The 24,272-nt window shown below is 45.9% G+C and overlaps 1 protein-coding gene across 5 annotated transcripts in view; it reads left to right on the top strand.

The window, feature by feature from the left end:
• The window catches only part of LOC140392170 (uncharacterized protein C11orf42-like), a 413,275-nt gene that overhangs the window by 174,697 nt on the left and 214,306 nt on the right, over positions 1–24,272 (top strand). Inside the window, exon 3 of one of the 5 annotated variants that reach the window (XM_072477550.1) lies at positions 8,480–8,624. The exons of the other annotated variants lie outside the window; for them this stretch is intronic. Within the exon in view, the coding sequence (XP_072333651.1) occupies positions 8,480–8,624 (145 nt within the window). The remainder of the gene's footprint in view (positions 1–8,479; positions 8,625–24,272) is intronic. 5 annotated transcript variants of the gene reach the window in all.

Here is a 24,272-nt window from a genome sequence, read left to right as displayed (position 1 = left end):
ACAGTGTTGGCTGGACATCAGAGTACTTGTTAACAGTGGAAGTCAGTCAAGACAAAGAAATGTTAAAGGGTTAATATAAAATCCTGGAGTTAATTCACTGGTAGAAGTGGAGCGGAAGCGCTGTTGAAAAGTAATTTGGAAAACATGGAGTAGATTCCAGATAGCAAACAATGGAAAACATGTTTATGAGAGAAGGATTTAATGCATGTTTTGGGAATGGCATTTGGAAACTCTCATATGAAAATAATCTGGGAGGATTCTGAGGAAGAAATCCACTTGGTTTCACTGCAGTGTATTTCACTACAGCCAACCAGTATGGCAGGGCGGTGGGAACCAGAGCAGTAGGTCAGCGGGAGAAATAGCTGAGGAAGAGCTACAGACTAAGGCCAGTAAGATGAAGAGGAAGAGCAGGGAATGGTTGGTCAACATATACCCCTTTGGATACTGTCGGGGGGGATAGCCTATCAGGGGAAAACAGCAGCAGCCAGAGCAGTGGCACCACGGCTGGCTCTGATGTTCAGAAGGGAGGATCAAAGCGCAGAAGAGCAATAGTAATAGGGGACTCTATAGTCAGGGGCACAGATAGGCGCTTCTGTGGACGTGAAAGAGATGGTATGTTGCCTCCCTGGTGCCAGGGTCCAGGATGTCTCCGAACGGGTAGAGGGAATCCTGAAGGGGGAGGGCAAACAGGCAGAGGTCGTTGTACATATTGGTACTAACGACATAGGCAGGAAGGGGCATGAGGTTCTGCAGCAGGAGTTCAGGGAGCTAGGCAGAAAGTTAAAAGACAGGACCTCGAGGGTTGTAATCTCGGGATTACTCCCTGTGCCACGTGCCAGTGAGGCTAGAAATAGGAAGATAGAGCAGATAAACACGTGGCTAAACAGCTGGTGTAGGAGGGAGGGTTTCCGTTATCTGGACCACTGGGAGCTCTTCCGGGGCAGGTGTGACCTGTATAAGAAGGACGGGTTGCATCTAAACCGGAGAGGCATAAATATCCTGGCCGCGAGGTTTGCTAGTGTCACACGGGAGGGTTTAAACTAGTATGGCAGGGGGGTGGGCACGGGAGCAATAGGTCAGAAGGTGAGAGCATTGAGGGAGAACTAGGGAATAGGGACAGTGTGGCTCTGAGGCAGAGCAGACGGGGAGAAGTTGCTGAACACAGCGGGTCTGGTGGCCTGAAGTGCATATGTTTTAATGCAAGGAGCATTACGGGTAAGGCAGATGAACTTAGAGCTTGGATTAGTACTTGGAACTATGATGTTGTTGCCATTACAGAGACCTGGTTGAGGGAAGGGCAGGATTGGCAGCTAAACGTTCCAGGATTTAGATGTTTCAGGCGGGATAGAGGGGGATGTAAAAGGGGAGGCGGAGTTGCGCTACTTGTTCGGGAGAATATCACAGCTATACTGCGAGAGGACACCTCAGAGGGCAGTGAGGCTATATGGGTAGAGATCAGGAATAAGAAGGGTGCAGTCACAATGTTGGGGGTATACTACAGGCCTCCCAACAGCCAGCGGGAGATAGAGGAGCAGATAGGTAGACAGATTTTGGAAAAGAGTAAAAACAACAGGGTTGTGGTGATGGGAGACTTCAACTTCCCCAATATTGACTGGGACTCACTTAGTGCCAGGGGCTTAGGCGGGGCGGAGTTTGTAAGGAGCATCCAGGAGGGCTTCTTAAAACAATATGTAAACAGTCCAACTAGGGAAGGGGCGGTACTGGACCTGGTATTGGGGAATGAGCCCGGCCAGGTGGTAGATGTTTCAGTAGGGGAGCATTTCGCTAACAGTGACCACAATTCAGTAAGTTTTAAAGTACTGGTGGACAAGGATAAGAGCGGTCCGAGGATGAATGTGCTAAATTGGGGGAAGGCTAATTATAACAATATTAGGCGGGAACTGAAGAACATAGATTGGGGGCGGATGTTTGAGGGCAAATCAACATCTGACATGTGGGAGGCTTTCAAGTGTCAGTTGAAAGTAATACAGGACCGGCATGTTCCTGTGAGGAAGAAAGATAAATACGGCAATTTTCTGGAACCTTGGATGACGAGTGATATTGTAGGCCTCTTCAAAAAGAAAAAGGAGGCATTTGTCAGGGCTAAAAGGCTGGGAACAGACGAAGCCTGTGCGGCATATAAGGAAAGTAGGAAGGAACTTAAGCAAGGAGTCAGGAGGGCTAGAAGGGGTCACGAAAAGTAATTGGCAAATAGGGTTAAGGAAAATCCCAAGGCTTTTTACACGTACATAAAAAGCAAGAGGGTAGCCAGGGAAAGGGTTGGCCCACTGAAGGATAGGCAAGGGAATCTATGTGTGGAGCCAGAGGAAATGGGCGAGGTACTAAATGAATACTTTGCATCAGTATTCACCAAAGAGAAGGAATTGGTAGATGTTGAGTCTGGAGAAGGGGGTGTAGATAGCCTGGGTCACATTGTGATCCAAAAAGACGAGGTGTTGGGTGTCTTAAAAAATATTAAGGTAGATAAGTCCCCAGGGCCTGATGGGATCTACCCCAGAATACTGAAGGAGGCTGGAGAGGAAATTGCTGAGGACTTGACAGAAATCTTTGGATCCTCATTGCCTTCAGGGGATGTCCCGGAGGACTGGAGAATAGCCAATGTTGTTCCTCTGTTTAAGAAGGGTAGCAAGGATAATCCCGGGAACTACAGGCCGGTGAGCCTTACTTCAGTGGTAGGGAAATTACTGGAGAGAATTCTTCGAGACAGGATCTACTCCCATTTGGAAGCAAATGGACGTATTAGTGAGAGGCAGCACGGTTTTGTGAAGGGGAGGTCGTTTCTCACTAACTTGATAGAGTTTTTCGAGGAGGTCACTAAGATGATTGATGCAGGTAGGGCAGTAGATGTTGTCTATATGGACTTCAGTAAGGCCTTTGACAAGGTCCCTCATGGTAGACTAGTACAAAAGGTGAAGTCACACGGGATCAGGGGTGAGCTGGCAAGGTGGATACAGAACTGGCTAGGCCATAGAAGGCAGAGAGTAGCAATGGAGGGATGCTTTTCTAATTGGAGGGCTGTGACCAGTGGTGTTCCACAGGGATAAGTGCTGGGACCTTTGCTCTTTGTAGTATATATAAATGATTTGGAGGAAAATGTAACTGGTCTGATTCGTAAGTTTGCAGACGACACAAAGGTTGGTGGAATTGCGGATAGCGATGAGGACTGTCTGAGGATACAGCAGGATTTAGATTGTCTGGAGACTTGGGCGGAGAGATGGCAGATGGAGTTCAATCCGGACAAATGTGAGGGAATGCATTTTGGAAGGTCTAATGCAGGTAGGGAATATACAGTGAATGGTAGAACCCTCAAGAGTATTGAAAGTCAAAGAGATCTAGGAGTACAGGTCCACAGGTCATTGAAAGGGGCAACGCAGGTGGAGAAGTTAGTCAAGAAGGCATACGGCATGCTTGCCTTCATTGGCCGGGGCATTGAGTATAAGAATTGGCAAGTCATGTTGCAGCTGTATAGAAGCTTAGTTAGGCCACACTTGGAGTATAGTGTTCAATTCTGGTCGCCACACTACCAGAAGGATGTGGAGGCTTTAGAGAGGGTGCAGAAGAGATTTACCAGAATGTTGCCTGGTATGGAGGGCATAAGCTATGAGGAGCGATTGAATAAACTCGGTTTGTTCTCACTGGAACGAAGGAGGTTGAGGGGCGACCTGATAGAGGTATACAAAATTATGAGGGGCATAGACAGAGTGGATAGTCAGAGGCTTTTCCCCAGGGTAGAGGGGTCAATTACTAGGGGGCATAGGTTTAAGGTGAGAGGGGCAAGGTTTAGAGTAGATGTACGAGGCAAGTTTTTTACGCAGAGGGTAGTGGGTGCCTGGTACTCGCTACCGGAGGAGGTAGTGGAAGCAGGGACGATAGGGACATTTAAGGGGCATCTTGACAAATATATGAATAGGATGGGAATAGAAGGATACGGACCCAGGAAGTGTAGAAGATTGTAGTTTAGTCGGGCAGCATGGTCGGCACGGGCTTGGAGGGCTGAAGGGCCTGTTCCTGTGCTGTACATTTCTTTGTTCTTTGTTCTTTGAACACAGCGGCGCTGGTGGGCTGAAGTGCATTAGTTTCAATGCGAGGTGTAATTCAGGTAAGATGAACTTAGAGCTTGAATTAGTAAGTGGAATTATGATGTTGTTGCTTTACAGAAACTTGGTTAGAAAAGGGACAGGATTGGCAACTAAACATTCCAGGATTTAGACGCTTCAGGCAGGATAGAGGGGGAGTTGCAAAATTGGTTAAAGAGGTGGGGGAGTTTCATTATTGGTTAAGGAGAATATCACAGCTGAGGGAGGACACCTTGGAGGGTTCAGGCAGCGAGGCAATATGTGTAGAGCTCAGGAATAGGAAGGGTGCTGTCACAATGTTGGGGGGTTACTACAGACCTCCGAGCAGCCAGCGGGAAATATGCAGACAGATCTTGGAAAGATGCATAAACAACAGGGTTGTTGTGGTGGGTGATTTTAACTTTCCCTATATTGACTGGGACACACTTACTGCTCAAGGAATGGATGAAGCAGAATTTGCCAGAGCATTGCTAGAATTTGCTAGAGCGTCCAGGGTTTAAAAAAAAAATGTAAATAGCCCTGTTATATTACTTTACGTAATATATATCTTTAAACCAGCTGAGTTGATGAAATAAACAATAGTCTTCTTTTAAAGATGAACTAATTTAATGAGTAATATAAATAATATTCTGTGAGCCCTTTGTACTTAATACTCAACTAGGAAAAGAAATAAAATACAATAAAGATAACCAACTAACAATACAATGTAATAATGAAATAACTTATAACTTCTCTCTCTCTAGCTAGTCTAGGTCTTGTCTGTTCTCTCTCCTGAAGCACACTCCCTCAGAATGAGAGGGAAAGTCTTTCTTATACCATCTGATAGTGAGACATCTAGTGTTGAAATGACTACTACATTTACATACATTGATCATGTATATTCATGTCCAGAGATCACTACATTCCCCATTTTTAACATTTTCTTAGAAATAGTAAAAGAAAATTTAGTCACATATGAATGTACAGTAATCACTAGAATCATGAAAAAGTTCACAAATTCAGACGATTGGGTCTTCTCCTTGTCGATCTTCTTAACGTCAAACGTGGTGAAGACGTTTTACAGTCTTTATTGATCATCTAACTTGAATGCATTTGCTGTTCAATTTGTTCTGAGATTGTCTGGTTCAAATCAAGATTAGGAAAAATATTCACAGTATCTCTGACTTGAAGTACATCTCTTCTATTTCTTCTCAGAATGTTTCCATCAGAAGTTCTTATCAGATAAGATCTTGGAGAAAATTGCCTAATTATGCGAGCAATGTCAGACCAACCTCCTTCAGGAAGTTGTAATCTAACAGTATCATTCTCAGATAGAGTAGACAATGCTTTTGGATGTTGATCAAAGTAGCTTTTCTGCTTCATTTTCTGTTGTTGAATTTTCTTCACAGTGTTCAGGATCAGGAAAATGTAACTGAGGTAGTCGTCCTCAAAGTTCTGTTGTATAACATTAGAGATGGAGATAATCCTGTAGATAAAGGTGATGATCTGTTATTGAGTAAAGCTAGATAAAAATCAGATTGTGAATCTTTTGATTTGCTAAGTAGCTGTTTCATAATGTGAACACCTTTTTCTGCTTTTCCATTGGACTGTGGAAAATTAGGGCTTGAAGTTACATGTTCAAAATTGTACTTCAATGAGAATTCTTGCCATTCATGACTTGAGAAACATGGGCTATTGTCAGACATGACGATACGAGGAATACCATGCCTGGAAAATATCTCCTTGCATGCCTTTATGACAGTACTGGATGTGATGTTGTTCAATTTCACTTGTTCAGGAAAATTGGGAAAATAGCCAATGACTACGAGATAGTCCTTACCAAATAAGTGAAAGAGATCAGCACCAACCTTGATCCATGGCGATGTTACAAGATCATGTGGTTGCAGTGGGTCTTTGCATGGATGCTTTTGATGTGCCTGGCATGTTGAACACGATGATATCATGTCCGAGATATCATTGTTGATACCTGGCCAATAGATCGACTGTCTGGCATGACGTTTACATTTTTCAATGCCAAAGTGTCCCTCATGAAGTCTCGAAAGCATTTCAGACCTCATGCTTGGTGGCATCACAATGCGATCTTGTCTCAGCGGTATACCATCTACAATATTCAGTTCTGACTGAATGCTTTGGTATTGCGGACAATTACCTTTAGGCAATACTTGTTGAAGATGATGTATGGCTTTCATCAAAGTGACATCTTTCAGTGTTTCAATGCAAATTTGTTGAAATTTGACATCAGAGACAGGAAGTAGCTCTCTGAATAATTGCAGTTGAGAATCAACATCATTTATCAATTCTTTTGGAATAATGTCAGTGTTGACTGATCTAGATACGGTGTCAGCAATTACTAATTCTTTGCCTGGTGTTATGGGTCTGGGTTTACAGAACCCCAAAGTGTTTCATGGAGTTCAACCGACCCACAACTTTTAGTAGATTGTGGTGTGGGAAGCACACGGCGTACTGCCCAGGTGTGATACAGCAGAAATGGACAAGTGGTTTTTAAAACAAAACAATGTTTATTCTATGAACTCAAGTTAACCTTTTAAAAACAAACATTGAATATCTTAACACCCATTACTTCAAAGATAACCTCAAAAGGCTACAACACTAAATAATCCTTCAAACTGTTCCTTTAAACATCCAAAAGACTTCAAACCTTCAAAAATAGGAGCACATTAGATTACATTCAATATATTTATAGTCTTTGGATTGCAGAAATCAACAGACCAGCTCTGTGTTTCTTCATGCAGCTCACAGCAAAACACACAGGTACTCCCAGCTGCCTTCTCAAACTGAAACTCAAAAAGCAGAAGTGAGCTCTGCTCCCCCCACCCTCTGACATCACTTCAGTAATATGGTCAGCTCCATTTCTTAAAGGTACATTGCTTAAACATCCATTTCTTAAAGGTACTCTCACATGACACTGGTATGTATTTCAATGTGGAATCATATCTTCTTAATTTCATCAGACGTTGAAGTTTGGGGGTCATATCATTCAAGTTTTGTTCAATGATATGTACAAGTGGGGGATGGTCAGTTTCCACTGTGAACTTGGGTAGACCATAAACATAGTCGTGGAATTTGGAAATCCCTGTAACTAACCCGAGACGCTCCTTTTCAATTTGGGCGTACCTACACTCAGTCTGTCATGGATCTTGCCGCATAGGCAATAGGAATCCAATTATTGAAATGGTTTTATGAAGTAAAACAGCACCTATGCCGTTTTTACTAGCATCCGTTGAGATTTTAGTAGGTCTGGTAGGATCAAAAAATGATAAGCACGGAGCTTGTATCGATTGTTGTTTTAAATCAGTCCATTCTTGAGTATGTTTTTCAGTCCAAATGAAATCTGTGTTCTTTCTAATCACTTGATGTAGTTCTGCTCGCTAAATTTGAAATAAACTTTCCAAGAAAGTTGACAAATCCAAGAAAGCGTAAGACTGCCTTCTTGTCTTTAGGAATTTGCATTTTGTTGATAGCCTGCACTTTATCTTGATCTGGCTTTAATCCTTCAGCTGTGATGTTGTTATCTAAAGTTTTAGAGAGGAGGCAGCAAACATGCATTTGGCTTTGTTCAGTTTCAAACCATATTCATGAATCCTTTTGAATATTTCCCGAAGATGTTTCATATGCTCTTCAGGTGTTGTTGACCAGACGATGATGTCGTCAACATAAACCCGAACACATTCTGTGTTCTCGGTCATTTGTTCCATCGTTCGATGAAAACGTTCCGAAGCTGAGATCATTCCAAAGGGCATCCTGTTAAAACAGTACCTTCCGAAAGGTGTATTAAAAGTACAGAGACGTTTACTGGAGTCTTCTAGTTGCATCTGCCAAAAACCTTGAGATGCATCAAGTTTGGTAAAAATTCTGACATTGGCCATTTCTGCAGTAATATCTTCCATCTTCAGTATTGGATAGTGCTCTCTTTCGATGGTGTGATTGAGATCCTTCGGATCCATACAGATTCTTATCTCACCTGTAGTTTTTTTCACGCAGACTAAGTAGCTAACCCAGTCAGTAGGTTGAGTAATCTTTGATATGATATCTTGAACTTGTAATCTTGAAAGTACAACCTTTAGTCTGTGTTTAAGAGGAGCAGGTACACATCAAGGTGGATGGATTACTGATTTGGTATCTTTCTTCAGTTGAATTTTGTATTGAAAAGGTAACATACCCATACCTTGAAATACATCAGGGTATTTCTTTAAGAATTGTTGAATGTTATCTTTGAGCGTGGTCGACTGACAGGTATTCAAAAAAATTCTTTTAATGAGCTTCAAATCTTTGCATGCTTGAGCTCCAAGTAAAGATGAACGAGTATCATTGATTATCTCGAATCTTACTTGTTTTTGAACGTCCCTGTTTGTGACACTCAGGTAACACGAACCATGCAAGAAAATGGAATTACCATTATAATCTCTTAATGAGCATTCTGGAAGTATCATCTCATAATGACTTTTTATCTTGGACAAGTCCTTGGAATTCAGAAGATTCGCCGAGGCACCTATGTCCAGTTTTAACGTAAGTGAAATTGTGTTAATGTACACAGTAGTCATCCATTCGCAGAAGCTGGCAAGTTTGGGGCAGGACCAAATCATATGTGTGTGGTTAATTGGGGTAAGTGAACAATGTTCACACTTGCCCTCCACGTTTGGGAAAGACCCACTCATCCTTGCCCCGGTCAAGTGTAATACGATGAACTGTATTTAACTCCACCGGCACAAGAGGATGTGGAGTTCACCCTGTAGAGGGCTTCCCTTCAGGCCTCATCTATAAGTACAGGGCCTAGCTCCCTCTCCATCTCACCCTCACCTCATCCCATGGGGCGTGATCTGATGAGAGAATATAGCCATACTGGTCCAAAATAGACCCCTGCCAGGTTGAGCCAAGGATAAAACTTTCTTCAGCAAGGAGGAAGATGGGGCCAAAGGAAAGGAAGGAAGAACTTGTCAGGAAAAGTCATGAATCTGAAAATAGTGAAAGAGGCTAGAGTAGTTTAATTTATGAAGTGAGGCCCAATTATGGGCCACCCGTACCTCCAAAGAACCAAAATTGGTATTGGAAAGGTGGAAAGATAATGAGCTAAATTGAGCTGTTACCTAAGTTCAATTTGTAACCAGAGAAAGAGCCAAATGTACTAAGCGTCTTCATTATGCTCTTTCTGGAGGGAGAGAGTTCCGTAATTAGAGAGGTCACCTGCATAAAGCGATAGCCAGTGATCCACCCCATCCTGACAAATACCCTCCATTAATCAGAGGCCCTCAACGCTATGGAGAGGCTCTACTGTCAAGGCAACAAAAGTGGAGAAAGAGGGAAGCCCTGTCTAGTGCCCCTACCCAACGGGAAGTAATCTGAGTGTAGAATCTTTGTACGAAGGTTGGCAGAATGGGTATTACACAAGCGACAAATCCAGGAAGCAAATTTATGGCCGAATCCAAATCTCCCGAGAATCTCGAATAGATAATCCCATTTACCCTATCAAATTACAGCTTCGAGAGGTACTATAACCTCAGGCTCGGGTACCTAGGAGAGGGAAAGAATAACACTTAAAAGGTGAGGAATATTGGCCGAAAATTGTCGGCCCTTCACAAAGCCTGTTTGATCCTCTGAAACTATACCTGGGAGGCAGGACTCCAGCCAGAACGTCAGGACCCGAGCCAGAAGCTTAATGTCGGTGTTCAAAAGTCAGATGAGGAACCTCCGGTGGCGGCCATTATGTAAGTGGTCGCACATTTGGTAGCTCCCACTTGTGACGGTGTTTTTGGACCTTTTCCCCGGTTATGGGTGGACGTTTTAATGGGAAAAGGTGCAGGAGTGGTGGAGGGAGAGTTTGTTCCACTGGTGGATGGATTCGTGGACCAGAAGTAGTTTTAAGAGAAAGGACCTGTTGGAGTGAGAAACCTTCCCTGCGGCACAGGGGAAGATGATGGAGGGTAATGGACAGAGCCTGATGATTGTGGGGTTGCCAGAGGTAATTGAGGGAGCGGAAGCTGGCTCATATGTGGCCAAGATGTTTGAGAAGTTGTGGGAGAGGGCGTCTTCGAACGGCCCCTGGAGGTGGACCGGGAGCACAGGGCGCTGATGTGGAAGCTGCAGGGTAACGAGTTGCCGAGGGCAACGGTGGTCTGGTTGGACCGGATTCTGAACAAGGAGCGGATCCTGGGATGGGACAGGCAGATGAGGCGGTGTACCTGCGAGGGCAATGAACTTCGAGTGTACCAGGACCTAGGTGTGGAGCTGGCCAAGAGGAGAGCGGGCTTTAATAAAGTGAAGGCTGCCCTCTTTAAGAAGAGAGTGAGGTGTGGGATGCTGTACCTTGCTTGCCCCTGGGTGACCGACATTGGCCAAGAATATTATTTTGGGACGCCAGAGGAAACAATGGGGTTTTTGAGGGACAATGGACTGGCAGGAAACGGAGGAATTGAACTTTGGAGGGGGTGTTTTTTTATAGATGTTTACAGCATGGAAACAGGCTCTTCGGCCCAGCTTGTCCCTGCCGCGCAGATTCAATCGCTAAGCTTGCCCCACTTGCCCGCATTTGGTCCATATCCCTCTATGCCCACCCTGCCCATGTAACTGCCCAACAATATTGTACCCACCTCTACCACTGCTTCTGGCAGACCGTTCCTGATGCTCACACCCTGTGTGTGAAGACATTTCCCCTCTGATCTCTTTTGTATCTCTCCCCTCTCACTTTAAACCTATGCCCTCTAGTTCTAGACTCCTCTACCTTTGGGAAAAGATGTTGACTATCTACCTTGGCCGGGATGCTCCGTCCCGCCGCGTCACATTTCTGCCTCACCCCGCCGGCGGGATGCTCTGTTACGCCGGCCGGTCAATGGGGTTTCCCATTGTGGGGCTGCCCCACACCGTCGGGAAACCACCGGGCTGCCAGCAAAACAGAGCATCCCGCCGGCAGAGAATCTCGACCCTTATCTATGCTCCTGATTATTTTATAGACCTCTATATAAGATCACCCCTAAACCTCCTACACTCCAGGGACAAAAGTCCCAGCCTATCCAGCCTCTCCTTTGATTTGTTATGTTGTAGGTGTGACATAAGCGGCTTCCTTGTGGTGCACTTGACAAAGGAAGGTTCCGACGTGGAGATAACGTCAACACGTTTATTAAACTATTTACACTTCTATTACTCGGGTTCGACACTACTGCTAATCCTACTATAGCTACCCAGACTGACTAACCAGTTGCTGCAATCCACGTGGTGGGTGTAATATTGAATCAACCCTGTGTCTGTACTCACTGACTGTCTCCACTGGAAAGAGGCAGATCATGTGTGTGGTGTCCTTTATATATGGGTTGGTGTAATGCCCCCCTGTGGTTGTGTCACCTCTGTGTGTATCGTGAATGTCCATTGGTCGTGTCCTATCCAACTGATCTTTTGGTTGAGTGTGTGTGATATCTCTGGTGCTCCCTCTAGTGTCTAGCTAGCCTCCATGCATTTACATTGATGCACATCACCACATCCCCCCCTTTTTCATATGTTACATATTTTGAACAAAATTGAACAAAGAACAGGTAGATAAGGTAAGGTATATACAAGTCATGGGAACAGTGATTAAACAATAAGTCCAAATCATTTGTTAAGAGTCCAAAAACCATCAATCATCATGGTCAAATGTCTCTCTTGGTTATGAACGCCATCAACGTCCCTGTGCCACAGGAACCAAAAAGTGGTCAAATCACTTCGCTGTCTGATTTGGAGTCCCTTTTTTCGATGTTTGTGATGTTGCTGCCGGGGATGGCATCTTGTAGCTGATAAGGTGTTGACGTTGAAGAGGTACCATCAACAGTATCATGCAAGGTCATGGATGTGCCATATGTTGAAGTTGGATAAGATTGTACATACTGGTTCTGGCCACGTGCTGTGCAGGAAGGGTGATCCTGCTGAGAACCGTTGAAGCTTGTCGAATTGGAAACAGAATTGCTGCTCGCATAAATACCTGGTGATGGTGTGAAACTAGAACCTTGCATCTGATAGGAATATGCCGTCTGGCCAGGCTGGGGTGCAGCAACTCCTGGGCTGTAACTAAGGCATCCAGCCTGTAGTGCAGATTGCGCTTGCGGTAGTCCTCCTTCGGTCTTGATTCCATTAGTGGGCAATCCGTAGTGCTGGCCTGTTTGAGAATATGCTGCATAGACTGCTGGCTGCTGTATACCTGAATACTGGGTTTGTCCAGCATGAGCTGTCATTGGCTGCAATGCTGGTGTGGAAAAAATGTGTGGACATAGCTGTGGTGAATATTGGTGTATTCCTCTTGGACTGTAGCCGCTGCTTGTTATTACTGACCCAGTGTAATTGTTAAGTGATCCATCTCCTGTCATTGTGGCATCTGCTGTCACCCTGAGCGTGCCATCACTGAGGTTGCGGCACTCCCTGTTTGGAGTAAAGTCCGGCTTACGTGAATCAGTGTCGGCGTTTGGTTGCTCCCCATCTGGAGTCTGGTCTGTTTTAACTGAGTCAGTGTTGGTTTGTTGATGCTCCCCATCCGGAGTCTTAACAGGTTCACTGGAGTCAGCTGAGATTTCTTGAAGCTGCACGTCTGGAGTCGGAACATGCAGGAATGCATTGACTTGTGGAGAGGTTCGAGCGAATGAGGGTGGAAGTATCATAGTGTCACCGGAGTCACCAGTGGTCTCACAGTGATTGTCGAGTGCCTCTGTACACACTAGCTGAGGTCTGTCACTTTACACATCTTGCTTGGGAAGTGGGATGCTGTCGTCACTCGTCTCACATACCATGGGTAGATCCTCAGTAGCTGCTTGTTGTTCACTTGGGTTGGGTAAATTGTAAGAGTCTTCATCTGGTGGTGCAAACAATATGGGTGGACTGTCATTGTCTTGCTGTTGTCCTTCATTTGGGCTTGGACTGTCATTGTCGCTTTGTTCTTCACTGTAGCATGATAGACCTTCATGGTCGTCCTGCTGTGCACTGGAGTGTGGTAGACAGTCATAGTCTTCTTGCTGTTTACTTGAGCATGGCAGACTTGCATCGTCTGCCGCTAGTTGGTCAGAGGAGGTTGCTAGACCCTCATGGTCTTGTTCCTGCAAGGACTGCGCGTCGGAGTCTTGCGCTTCTTCTATCGTGGAGGCTGTCCACGAGCTTGCTGTGGAGGCTTGTGACACTGGATTCACTTCTTGTTCCTGCAAGGACTGCGGTGTGGAGTCTTGCGTGTCTTCTTTCGTAGAGTCGGGAACCCTGAGCGGTGCGTGGACCATGCTCTGTGTGGCAGCAGGCCGCTCTCTGTGGGCTTGTACCGCTCTCTGTCTCTTGGTTTCAGGCTGCAGCATCATCCTGCACTCACGAGTCGGGATGTCATATCTGCTGGGCTGAAGATCCTCAAATCCGAAGAACGAATCCGCGTCTGCGTCGGATTCAATACGGGGTCGCCAATGTGCAACACGTCTAGTTGCGGTTCGGATTTGGTACTGGGATAGCCTCCCAAGGTGAAAGGTTCACCTGAAGCGTTGTCTTCTAGGACCATATCATCACTGTATGCGTCGGAGCTGGCATTGGCTCGCGAGGTCCAGAGAAAGTGTAAGGGTCGGTATCGAAGTATTCAAGGTCAGAATCATCAGTTTGGGTGTAGGGAACTGCTTGTTGCAGGGTTTTTCAGAGGTTAATTTCATTTCCTGGTTCAATTTGAGGCATTGTGCTGTCATTCCAGGCGAAAGAAGGATGTTTTACGACTTTAAAAGATCTTTTCTTTGTTTTGGGACGTTTCCCCTTTAAATGGGTGTGGTCCGGGGCCTCTGACGTCATGACGCATGTGACATCATACGTAGGATGCGTTTGCGCATGCGCACATTGCTGGTCCTGTACCCGGGACCGTTTTTGTGATTGTGCATGCGCGGCATCTCGCGCATGCGCAAACGGACCTTCCCATTCTGTGCGCTTCTCGCGCAACTGCGGAAGTGCAGTCCCTTTAGAAAGATGGCCGCCGATCAAAATTGTTCTCTGCTCCGGGATTTTGGCCTCGTGGTGAGTACTGGCGCTTCTCTTACCTTTTCTTGCTGGTTGGAGTGTGTTTTCCTCAGTATTTGCCGAATTTGTCCAGGACTGCCTGGAAATCGCTCCTGTTTTGCCCTTTGGAGAACTTGAATTTTTAAAAGATTTCTTCTGCTCTGGCACCGGCGATGGTGAGGAGAAGCTCTGTCTTTTCAGGATCGGCCACGTCTTCTAGTTCGGTGGCTACCAGAAAGATTTCAAACATTTGCCGGAATGCCCGCCAGTTTTCACGGAGATCGCCGTGGCACTGGAGCCGCTGCGGAACCCGGATCCCGAACATCTTGCCTGGGTATTGCTGATTGTCACTGTACGCTGAGGTATGGCGATATGGATTGAAACAGTTCACTGCTGGTACCATGATTTGTTCTGTTCTCGGTGTAACATAAACGGCTTCCTTGTGGTGCACTTGACAAAGGAAGGTTCAGACGTGGAGATAACTTCAACACGTTTATTAAACTATTTACACTTCTATTACTCAGGTTCGACACTACTGCTAATCGTACTATAGCTACCCAAACTGACTAACCAGTTGCTGCAATCCACGTGGTGGGAGTGATATTGAATCAACCCTGTGTCTGTACTCACTGACTGTCTCCACTGGAAAGGGGCAGATCATGTGTGTGGTGTCCTTTATATATGGGTTGGTGTAATACCCTCCAGTGGTTGTGTCACCTCTGTGTGTATCGTGAATGTCCATTGGTTGTGTCGTCTCTAACTGATCTATTGGTTCAGTGTGTGTGTGTGATATCTCTGGTGCTCCCTCTAGTGTCTAGCTAGCCTACATGCATTTACATTGATGCACATCACCACATGCTTATAACTCAGTCCATCAAGTCCCGGTAGCATCTTCGTAAATCTTTTCTGCACTCTTTCTAGTTTAACAATATCCTCCGTACAATAGGGTGACCAGAACTGAACACAGTATTCCATGTGTGTTCTTCCCCATGTCTTGTACAACTTCAACAAGACGCCCAACTCCTGTATTCAATATTCTGACCAATAAAACCGAGCATGCTGAATGCCTTCTTCACCACCCTGTCCACCTGCGACTCCACCTTCAAGGGGCTATGAACCTGTAATCCTCAATCGCTTTGTTCTAACTCTTCCCAACACCCTACCATTAACTGAGTAGGTCCTGCCTTGATTTGATCTACCGAAAGGCATCACCTCACATTTATTCAAATTAAACTCCACCTGCCATTCATTGGCCTACTGGCCCAATTGGTCAAAAACCTGTTGCAATCTTATATAACCTTCTTCACTATCATTCTTCACTACGCCACCATACTTTTTCTGCCCTCCTGTGCAGCGGAGCCAGTCACAGTGCCATGAACCTGGCTACTGCAGCCCTCCCCTGGTGAGCCATCTCCCCCAACAGTATCCAAACCGGCATACCTGTTTTGGAGGAAGATGACCGCAGGGGACCCCTGCACTGCCTTCCTACTCTTCCTCTGCTTTTTAGCCACCCATTCACTATTTCCCTCAGTACTCTTTATCTGCAGTGTGACCAAATCGACAAGCAGTTAATTCCCCCTAAAAAACAAAATAGATAAATGAAAAGATAAAAGAAAAACTACTTACCAGTCACCACTACTTACCAGATAGATTCAAATTTAGCAGGTCTCGACTCTGCCCCTGGAGACTTGCCAGTCACTTCTCTCCCTTGTCGTCTCAGCTGCCAGTTTCTCCTTGTCCCAGTTCCATCTAACTCCCAGTTTTCATCCAACTCCAGAAGAGAGATCGAGTCTGATTTGTTTAGTTTAATGAAATCCTCTATGGAGGTAGATAAACGCTCTATAGAAAATAAAATGTATTCTCTGAAAGCAGAGTGGTGTCTAGTCTCCTGAATGGGCGTTGGACAGGGCCGGGCGCTAACAGTAGATCAACAAAATGGGGGCGTGGTCAGCCGCAACCACCAAAGCCAGGAGAGCCCTATCAAAAAAAAAACAATGTGGGAATACACAAGATGCATATACGAAAAAAAGAGAGAAATCCTCATCATTCGGGTGCAGAAGTGTCAAGGATCCAATCCCCCTTCCATGCCATAAAACAGGACAAAGCCCTGGCTATCCTGGATGGGACAAGAGTTTTAGGTTTGGAACAATCCAATTTAGGGTCCAAAATACAATTCAGGTCACCTCCTAAAATCAGTTGGTGTCAGTCAAGGTTTGAGAGAGTTTGAAAGAGAATTGATAACATTTGTGTCATCCCAGTTAGGGACATAGACGTTAACAATGACGACTGGAGTGTTCACCCGGAAGCCACAAACAATAATATAATGACCATTAGGGCCAGCCAAAATCCCAGAGGAGAATTGAATTCTCTGTTTAATTCAAATTGCCGTGCCTCTGGCCCTGCCGTTAAAACTGGAGTGAAAAACCTGCCTGATCCAACTCTTACTGAACCTGGTCTGGTCCTTGACACGCAAGTGGGTTTCCTGCAAGAAGACAACATCAGAGTTTAGGCTCTCGACCGCTTTACTCGGCCATTCAGACCCTGAACATTCCAGGTAACCAAATGAATTGGAGTCTCCCTAACCCTAACCTTCCTCAATCCGGAGGCAGCCATTCCCAAAGAGAAATACCAAACAAGGGACACTGTAAAGTTAAAGTAAAGAAATCCACCCAAGATGGCCAGCGAGCCAAGTGAGATGACCCGACAAAGGAGAACCCATGATGACCGCCAGCAAACTAACACTGAAACCCTAAACACTAAAACCCTTCGCCACCTCAACAACGCCATTTTGAAAGAGTAAAAAACAATACCCTATCCCAAAACCCACTGTTAATAGAATAGAATGTTACAGCGCAGTACAGGCCCTTCGGCCCTCGATGTTGCGCCGACCTGTGAAACCAATCTAAAGCCCATCTACACTATTCCCTTATTGTCCATATGTCTATCCAATGACCATTTAAATGCCCTTAATGTTGGCGAGTCCACTACTGTTGCAGGCAGGGCATTCCACACCCTTACTACTCTCTGAGTAAAGAACCTACCTCTGACATCTGTCCTATATCTATCTCCCCTCAATTTAAAGCCATGTCCCCTTGTGCTAGCCATCACCATCCAAGGAAAAAGGCTCTCACTGTCCACCCTATCCAATCCTCTGATCAACTTGTATGCCTCTATTAAGTCATCTCTTAACCTCCTTCTCTCTAACGAAAACAGTCTCAAGTCCCTCAGCCTTTCCTCATAAGATCTTCCCTCCATACTGGAGGGAGTGTCCAAAATTGCCCTTAGTGTTGGGTGGGCTACTGGGTTATGGGGATAGGGTGGAGGTGTTGACCTTGGGTAGGGCGCTCTTTCCAAGAGCCGGTGCAGACTCGATGGGCTGAATGGCCTCCTTCTGCACTGTAAATTCTATGATGTAAATTCTATGATGATACCAGGCAACATCCTGGTAAATCTCCTCTGCACCCTTTCCAAAGCTGCCACACTCTTCCTAGAATGCGGCGACCAGAACTGCACGCAATACTCCAAATGCGGCAGCACCAGAGTTTTGTACAGCTGCAACATGACCTCATGGCTCCGAAACTCAATCCCTCTACCAATAAAAGCTAACACACCGTACGCCTTCTTAACAACCCTATCAACCTGGGTGGCAACTTTCAGGGATCTATGTACATGGACACCAAGATCTCTCTGCTCATCCACACTACCAATAATCTTACCATTAGCCCAGCACTCTGTATTCCTGTTACTCCTTCCAAAACGAATCACCTCACACTTTTCTGCATTAAACTCAATTTGCCACTTCTCAACCCGGCTCTGCAGCTCATCTATGTCCCTCTGTAACCTGCAACTTCCTTCTGCACTGTCCACAACTCCACCGACTTTAGTGTCATCTGCAAATTTACTCACCCATCCTTCTACACCCTCCTCCAGGTCATTTATAAAAATGACAAACAGCAGTGGCCCCAAAACAGATCCTTGTGGCACACCACTAGTAACTGGACTCCAGTCTGAACAATTCCCATCAACCACCACCCTCTGTCTTCTTACAGCTAGCCAATTTCTGATCCAAACCGCTAAATCACCCTCAATCCCATGCCTCCGTATTTTTTGCAATAGTCTACCCTGGGGAACCTTATAAAACGCTTCACTGAAATCCATATACACCACATCAACTGTTTTACCCTCGTCCGCCTGTTTGGTCACCTTCTCAAAGAACTCAATAAGGTTTGTGAGGCACAATCTATCCTTCAGAAAACCTTGTTGACTATCCCTAATCAAACTATTCCTTTCTCGATGTTTATAAATCCTATCTCTTATAATCCTTTCCAAGATTTTGCCCACAACAGAAGTAAGGCTCACTGGTCTATAGTTACCGGGGTTGTCTCTACTCTCCTTCTTGAACAAGGGGACAACATTTGCTATCCTCCAGTGTACTGGCACTATTCCTGTAGACAATGATGACATAAAGATCAAAACCAAAGGGTCTGCAATCTCCTCCCTAGCTTCCCAGAGAATCCTAGGATAAATCCCATCCGGCCCAGGGGACTTATCGATTTTCACACTTTCCAGAATTGCTAACACCTCCTCCTTATGAACCTCAATCCCGTCTAGTCTAGTAGCCTGAATCTCAGTATTCTTATCGCCTTTCCTATCTCCTCGGACTGGACGCACAATTTCCCACTACGTCCTTGACTGGTCCTACTCTCACCCTAGTCATTCTTTTATTCCTGACATACCTATAGAAAGCTTTAGGGTTTTCCTTTATACCTGCCAAGGATTTTTCATATCCCCTCCTGGCTCTTCTTAGTTCTCTCTTAAGGTCCTTCCTGGCTAACTTGTAACTCTCAAGCGCCCTAACTGAAACTTCACGTCTTATCTTTACATAAGCCTCCTTCTTCCTCTTGGCAAGTGATTCAACTACTTTCGTGAACCACGGTTCCCTCGCTTGACCACTTCCTCCCTGCCTGACAGGTCCATACTTATCAAGGACACGCAATTGCTGTTCCTCGAACAAGCTCCACATTTCAATTGTGCCCATCCCCTGCAGTTTCCTTCCCTATCTTATGCATCCTATATCTTGCCTCATCGCATCATAATTGCCTTTCCCCCAGATATAACTCGCCCTGCGGTATATACCTAACCCTTTCCATCACTAAAGTAAACATAACTGAATTGTGGTCACTATCACCAAAGTGCTCACCTACCTCCAAATCTAACACCTGGCCTGGTTCATTACCCAGTACCAAATCCAATGTGGCCTCGCCTCTCGTTGGCCTGTCTACATACTGTGTCAGGAAACCCTCCTGCACACATTGGACAAAACCTGACCCATCTAAAGTACTCGAACTATAGCGTTTCCAGTCAATATTTGGAAAGTTAAAGCCCCCCATAACAACTACACTGTTACTTTCGCTCCTATCCAGAATCATCTTTGCAATCCTTTCCTCTACATCTCTTTTCGGAGGCCTATAGAAAACTCCCAACAGGGTGACCTCTCCTTTCCTGTTTCAAACCTCAGCCCATACTACCTCAGTAGATGAGTCCTCATCAAGTGTCCTTTCTGCCACCGTAATACTGTCCTTGACTAACAATGCCACTCTTTCCCCTCTTTTACCACCTTCCCTGAGCTTACTGAAACATCTAAACCCCGGAACCTGCAACAACCATTCCTGTCCCTGCTCTATCCATGTCTCCGAAATGGCCACAACATCGAAGTCCCAGGTACCAACCCATGCCGCAAGTTCACCCACCTTATTCCGGATGCTCCTGGCGTTGAAGTAGACACACTTTAAACCACCTTCCTGCCTGCTGGTACACTCCTGCGACCTTGAAACCTTACTCATGACCTCATTACTCTCAACCTCCTGTACACTGGAGCTACAATTCAGGTTCCCATCCTCCTGCTGAATTAGTTTAAACCCTCCCGAAGAGTATTAGCAAACTGTTGAGTAGACAATTGTATGCTCTAAGCTGACTCACAGATAATAATAATCGCTTGTTGTCACAAGTAGACTTCAATGAAGTTACTGTGAAAAGCCCACAGTCGCCACATTCCGGCACCTGTTCAGGGAGGCCGGTATGGGAATTGAACCCGCGTTGCTGGTCTTGTTCTGCATTACAAGCCAGCTTTTTAGCCCACTGTGCTAAACCAGACCCTACATAGGAACGAGGAGCAGAAGTAGGCAGTTCTGCCCTTCGAGCCTGCTCCGCCATTCAATCAGATCATGGCTGATCTCTTCCTGGTCTCAAATCAACCTTCCTGCATGTTCCCCATTTCCCTTTGACCATTTTTAAAATCATAAATATATCTTTCTCCTTCTTGAAACCATTTAATGACTCAGATTCTACATTAAGTCTAGACCAGGGACCGTCAGCCCATTTCATAGAGAACACAGAACAGTGCAGCTCGGTACAGGCCCTTTGGCCCTCGATGTTGTGCCAACTGCTTATGCTAATCTAAAATCAACCTAACCTACATCCTTTCAATTTACTGCTGTCCATGTGCCTGTCCAATAATGATTCTGACTCCACCACCTCTGCTGGCAGTGCATTCCACACACCCACCACTCACTGTGTAAAGAACCTCTGACATCGCTCCTGTACCTTCCTCCAATCACCTTCAAATTATGTCCCCTCGTGACAGCCATTTCCGCCCTGGGGAAAAGTCTCTGGCGATCCACTCTGTCCATGCCTCTCATCACCTTGTACACCTCGATCAAGTCACCTCTCTGCCTTCGCTCCAGTGAGAAAAGCCCTAGCTCCCTCAACCTGTCTTTATAAGACATGCCCTCCAGTCCAGGCAGCATCCTGGTAAATCTCCTCTGCACCCTCTCCAAAGCATCCACATCCTTCCTATAATGAGGTGACCAGAACTGGACACAATATTCCAAGTGTGGTCACCTCGCGGCTCTTAAACTCAACCCCCTGTTAATGAAAGCCAACACACCATACGCCTTCTTAACAACCCTATCAACCTGGGTGGTAACTTTGAAGGATCTATGTACAAGATCCCTCTGTTCCTCCACATTTCCAAGAATCCTGCCTTTAACACTGTATTCAGCATTCAAATTTGACCTACCAAAATTAATCACTTCACATTTATCTAGGTTGAACTCCATCTGCCACTTCTCAGCCCAGCTCTGCATCCTGTCAATGTCCTGTTGTAACCTGCAACAGCCCTCGACACTATCTACAACTCCACCAACTGTCGTGTCATCGGTAAACTTATCAACCCACACTTCAACTTCCTCATCCAAGTCATTTATAAAAACCACAAAGAGCAGAGGTCCCAGAACAGATCCCTGTGGGACACCACTGGTCACCGACCTCCAGGCGGAATACTTTCCATCCACTACCACTCGCTGTCCTCTTTCAGCCAGCCAATTCTGTATCCAGACAGCCAAATTTTCCAGTACCTGACTTTCTGAATGAGCCTACCATAGGGAACCTTATCAAATGCCTCACTGAAATCCATATACACCACATCCACTGCCCGACCTTCATCAATGTGTCTCATCACATCCTCAAAGAATTCAATGAGGTTTGTGAGGCATGACCTGCCCCTCACAAAGCTATGCTATCTTAATCAAACTATGTTTTTCTAAATAATCATAAATCATGGGCGTCATTCTCCGCCGGCGGGAGTCTCCATTTTGCCGGCGCCCGGGGGTTTCCCGATGGCGTGGGGCTGCCCCACAATGGGAAACCCCATTGACCGGCCGGTGTTACGGAGACTCCCGCCGGCCGGTCGGGGCAGAAATGTGGCGGGGCGGGGAGGAGAATTTCGCCCCATATCTCAGAATCCTTTCCAGTATTTTGCTCACCACAGCCGTAAGACTGACGGATCTGTAATTCCCAGGGATCTCCCTATTCCCTTTCTTGAACAGGAGAACAACATTCGCCTGCCTCCAATCATCCGGTACTACTCCAGTGGAGAGTGGTGACGCAAAGATCATCGCCAACGGCGTAGCAATCTCCTCCCTCACTTCCCGTAGTAACCTTGGGTATATCCCATCAGGCCCGGGGGACTTATCTATCCTGATGCTTTTCAAAATTTCCAGCACATCCTCCTTCTTAATATCAACCTGTTCGAGTCTATTAACCTGGTTCACACTGTTCTCATGAGCAACAAGGTCCCTCTCACTAGTGAATACTGAAGCAAAGTATTCATTTAGGGCCTCCCCCACCCTCTTCATACTCGAGGCACAGGTTCCCTCCACTATCCCTTATCATCCCTACTCTCACTCTGACCATCCTCTTATTTCTCACATAAGCGCAGAACACCTTGGGTTTTCCTTAATCCTTCCCATCAGGGCTTTTTCATGCCCCCAAGTCCATTTTTGAGTTCCTTCCTAGCTACCTTGTAACCCTCTAGAGCTTTGCCAGATCCTTGCTTTCTCAACCTTACGTAAGCTTCCTTCTTCCTCTTGACTGGAAGCTCCACTTCTCTTGTCATGCAAGGCTCCTTCACCTTACCATTCCTTCCTCGTCTCAGTGGGACAAAACTATCCAGCACTCGCAGCAAGTGCTCCTTAAACAATCCCCACATTACTGTTGTGCATTTCCCCAAGAACAATTGTTCCCACTTTATGCCCCAATTTATGCTCCTCAGCTCCAGTCTAATAGCAGTATAATTTCCCTTCCTCCAATAAAATACCTTCCCATACTGTCTGTTCCTATCCCTCTCCATGACTATGGTAAATGTCAAGGAGTTGTGGTCACGGTCACTGAAATACTCTCCCACCGAGACATCTGACACCTGGCCTGGTTCGTTGCCAAGCATCAAATCCAATATGGCCTCCCCCCTAATCGGCCTACCGCCATATTGAGTCAAGAATCCTTCCTGTACACAGCTGGCAAAATCTGCTCCATCCAAACCATTTGCAGTAAGGAGGTTCCAGTCAATATTAGGGAAGTTGAAGTCACCCATGACAACAACTGTTACTTCTGCACCTTTCCAAGATCTGCCACCCAATCTGTTCCTCCATCTCTCTGCTGCTATTGGGGGGGTCTATAGAAAACTCCCAATAAAGTGACTGCTCCTTTCTTGTTTCTGACTTTGGAAAGAAGAATTTAGGCATAGACTATTTTCTGAATGGGGAAATGCTTAGGAAATCAGAAGCACAAAGGGACTGGGGAGTCATTGTTCATGACTCGCTTAAGGTTAACATACAGGTTCAATCGACAGTTAAGAAGGCAAATGCTTTGTTAGCATTCATGTCAAGAGGGCTAGAATACAAGACACAAGACCAGGGATGTACATCTGAGGCTGTATAAGGCTCTGGTCAGACCCCAATTGGAGTATTGTGAGCAGTTTTGGGCCCCGTATCTAATGAAAGATGTGCTGACCTTGGAAAGGGTCCAGAGGAGGTTCACAAGAATAATCGCTGGAATGAACAGCTTGTCGTATGAGGAACGGTTGAGGTCTCTGGGTCTGTACTCATTGGAGTTTAGAAGGATGAGGGGGGGATCTTATTGAAACTTATTGAAGTTACTGTGAAAATCCCCTAGTCGCCGCACTCTGGCGCCTGCTCGGGTACACCGAGGGAGAAATCAGAATGTCCAATTCACCTAACAAGCACGTCTTTCGAGACTTGTGGAGGGAAACTGGAGTGCCCGGAAGAAACCCACGCAGACATGGGGAGAACACGCTGACTCCGCATAGACGGGTTCCTGGCACTGTGAAACAACACGGGGCAGCACGATAGCATTGTGGATAGCACAATTACTTCACAGCTCCAGGGTCCCAGGTTCGATTCCGGCTTGGGTCACTGTCTGTGCGGAGTCTGCACATCCTCCCCGTGTGTGCGTGGGTTTCCTCCGGGTGCTCCGGTTTCCTCCCACAGTCCAAAGATGTGCAGGTTAGGTGGATTGCCCATGATAAATTGCCCTTAGTGTCCACAATTGCCCTTGGTGTTGGGTGGGGTTACTGGGTTATGGGGATAGGGTGGAGGTGTTGACCTTGGGTAGGGTGCTCTTTCCAAGAGCCGGTGCAGACTTGATGGGCCGAATGGCCTCCTTCTGCACTGTAAATTCTACGATAACAGGGCTAACCACTGTATCTGCCCATTTGGCCATCCTGTCTATACCATCCTGTAACTCAAGACACTCGACCCCACTGTTAACCACCTGGCCAATCTTTGTGTCATCTGCAAACTTACTGATCCACCCCCCACATAGTCACCTATC

Source organism: Scyliorhinus torazame, chromosome 15 (assembly GCF_047496885.1).
Source record: "Scyliorhinus torazame isolate Kashiwa2021f chromosome 15, sScyTor2.1, whole genome shotgun sequence".
Lineage (NCBI taxonomy): Eukaryota > Metazoa > Chordata > Chondrichthyes > Carcharhiniformes > Scyliorhinidae > Scyliorhinus > Scyliorhinus torazame.
The sequence above is the reverse complement of the archived record's forward strand: the minus strand, read 5'-3'. Positions and strand labels throughout refer to the sequence as shown.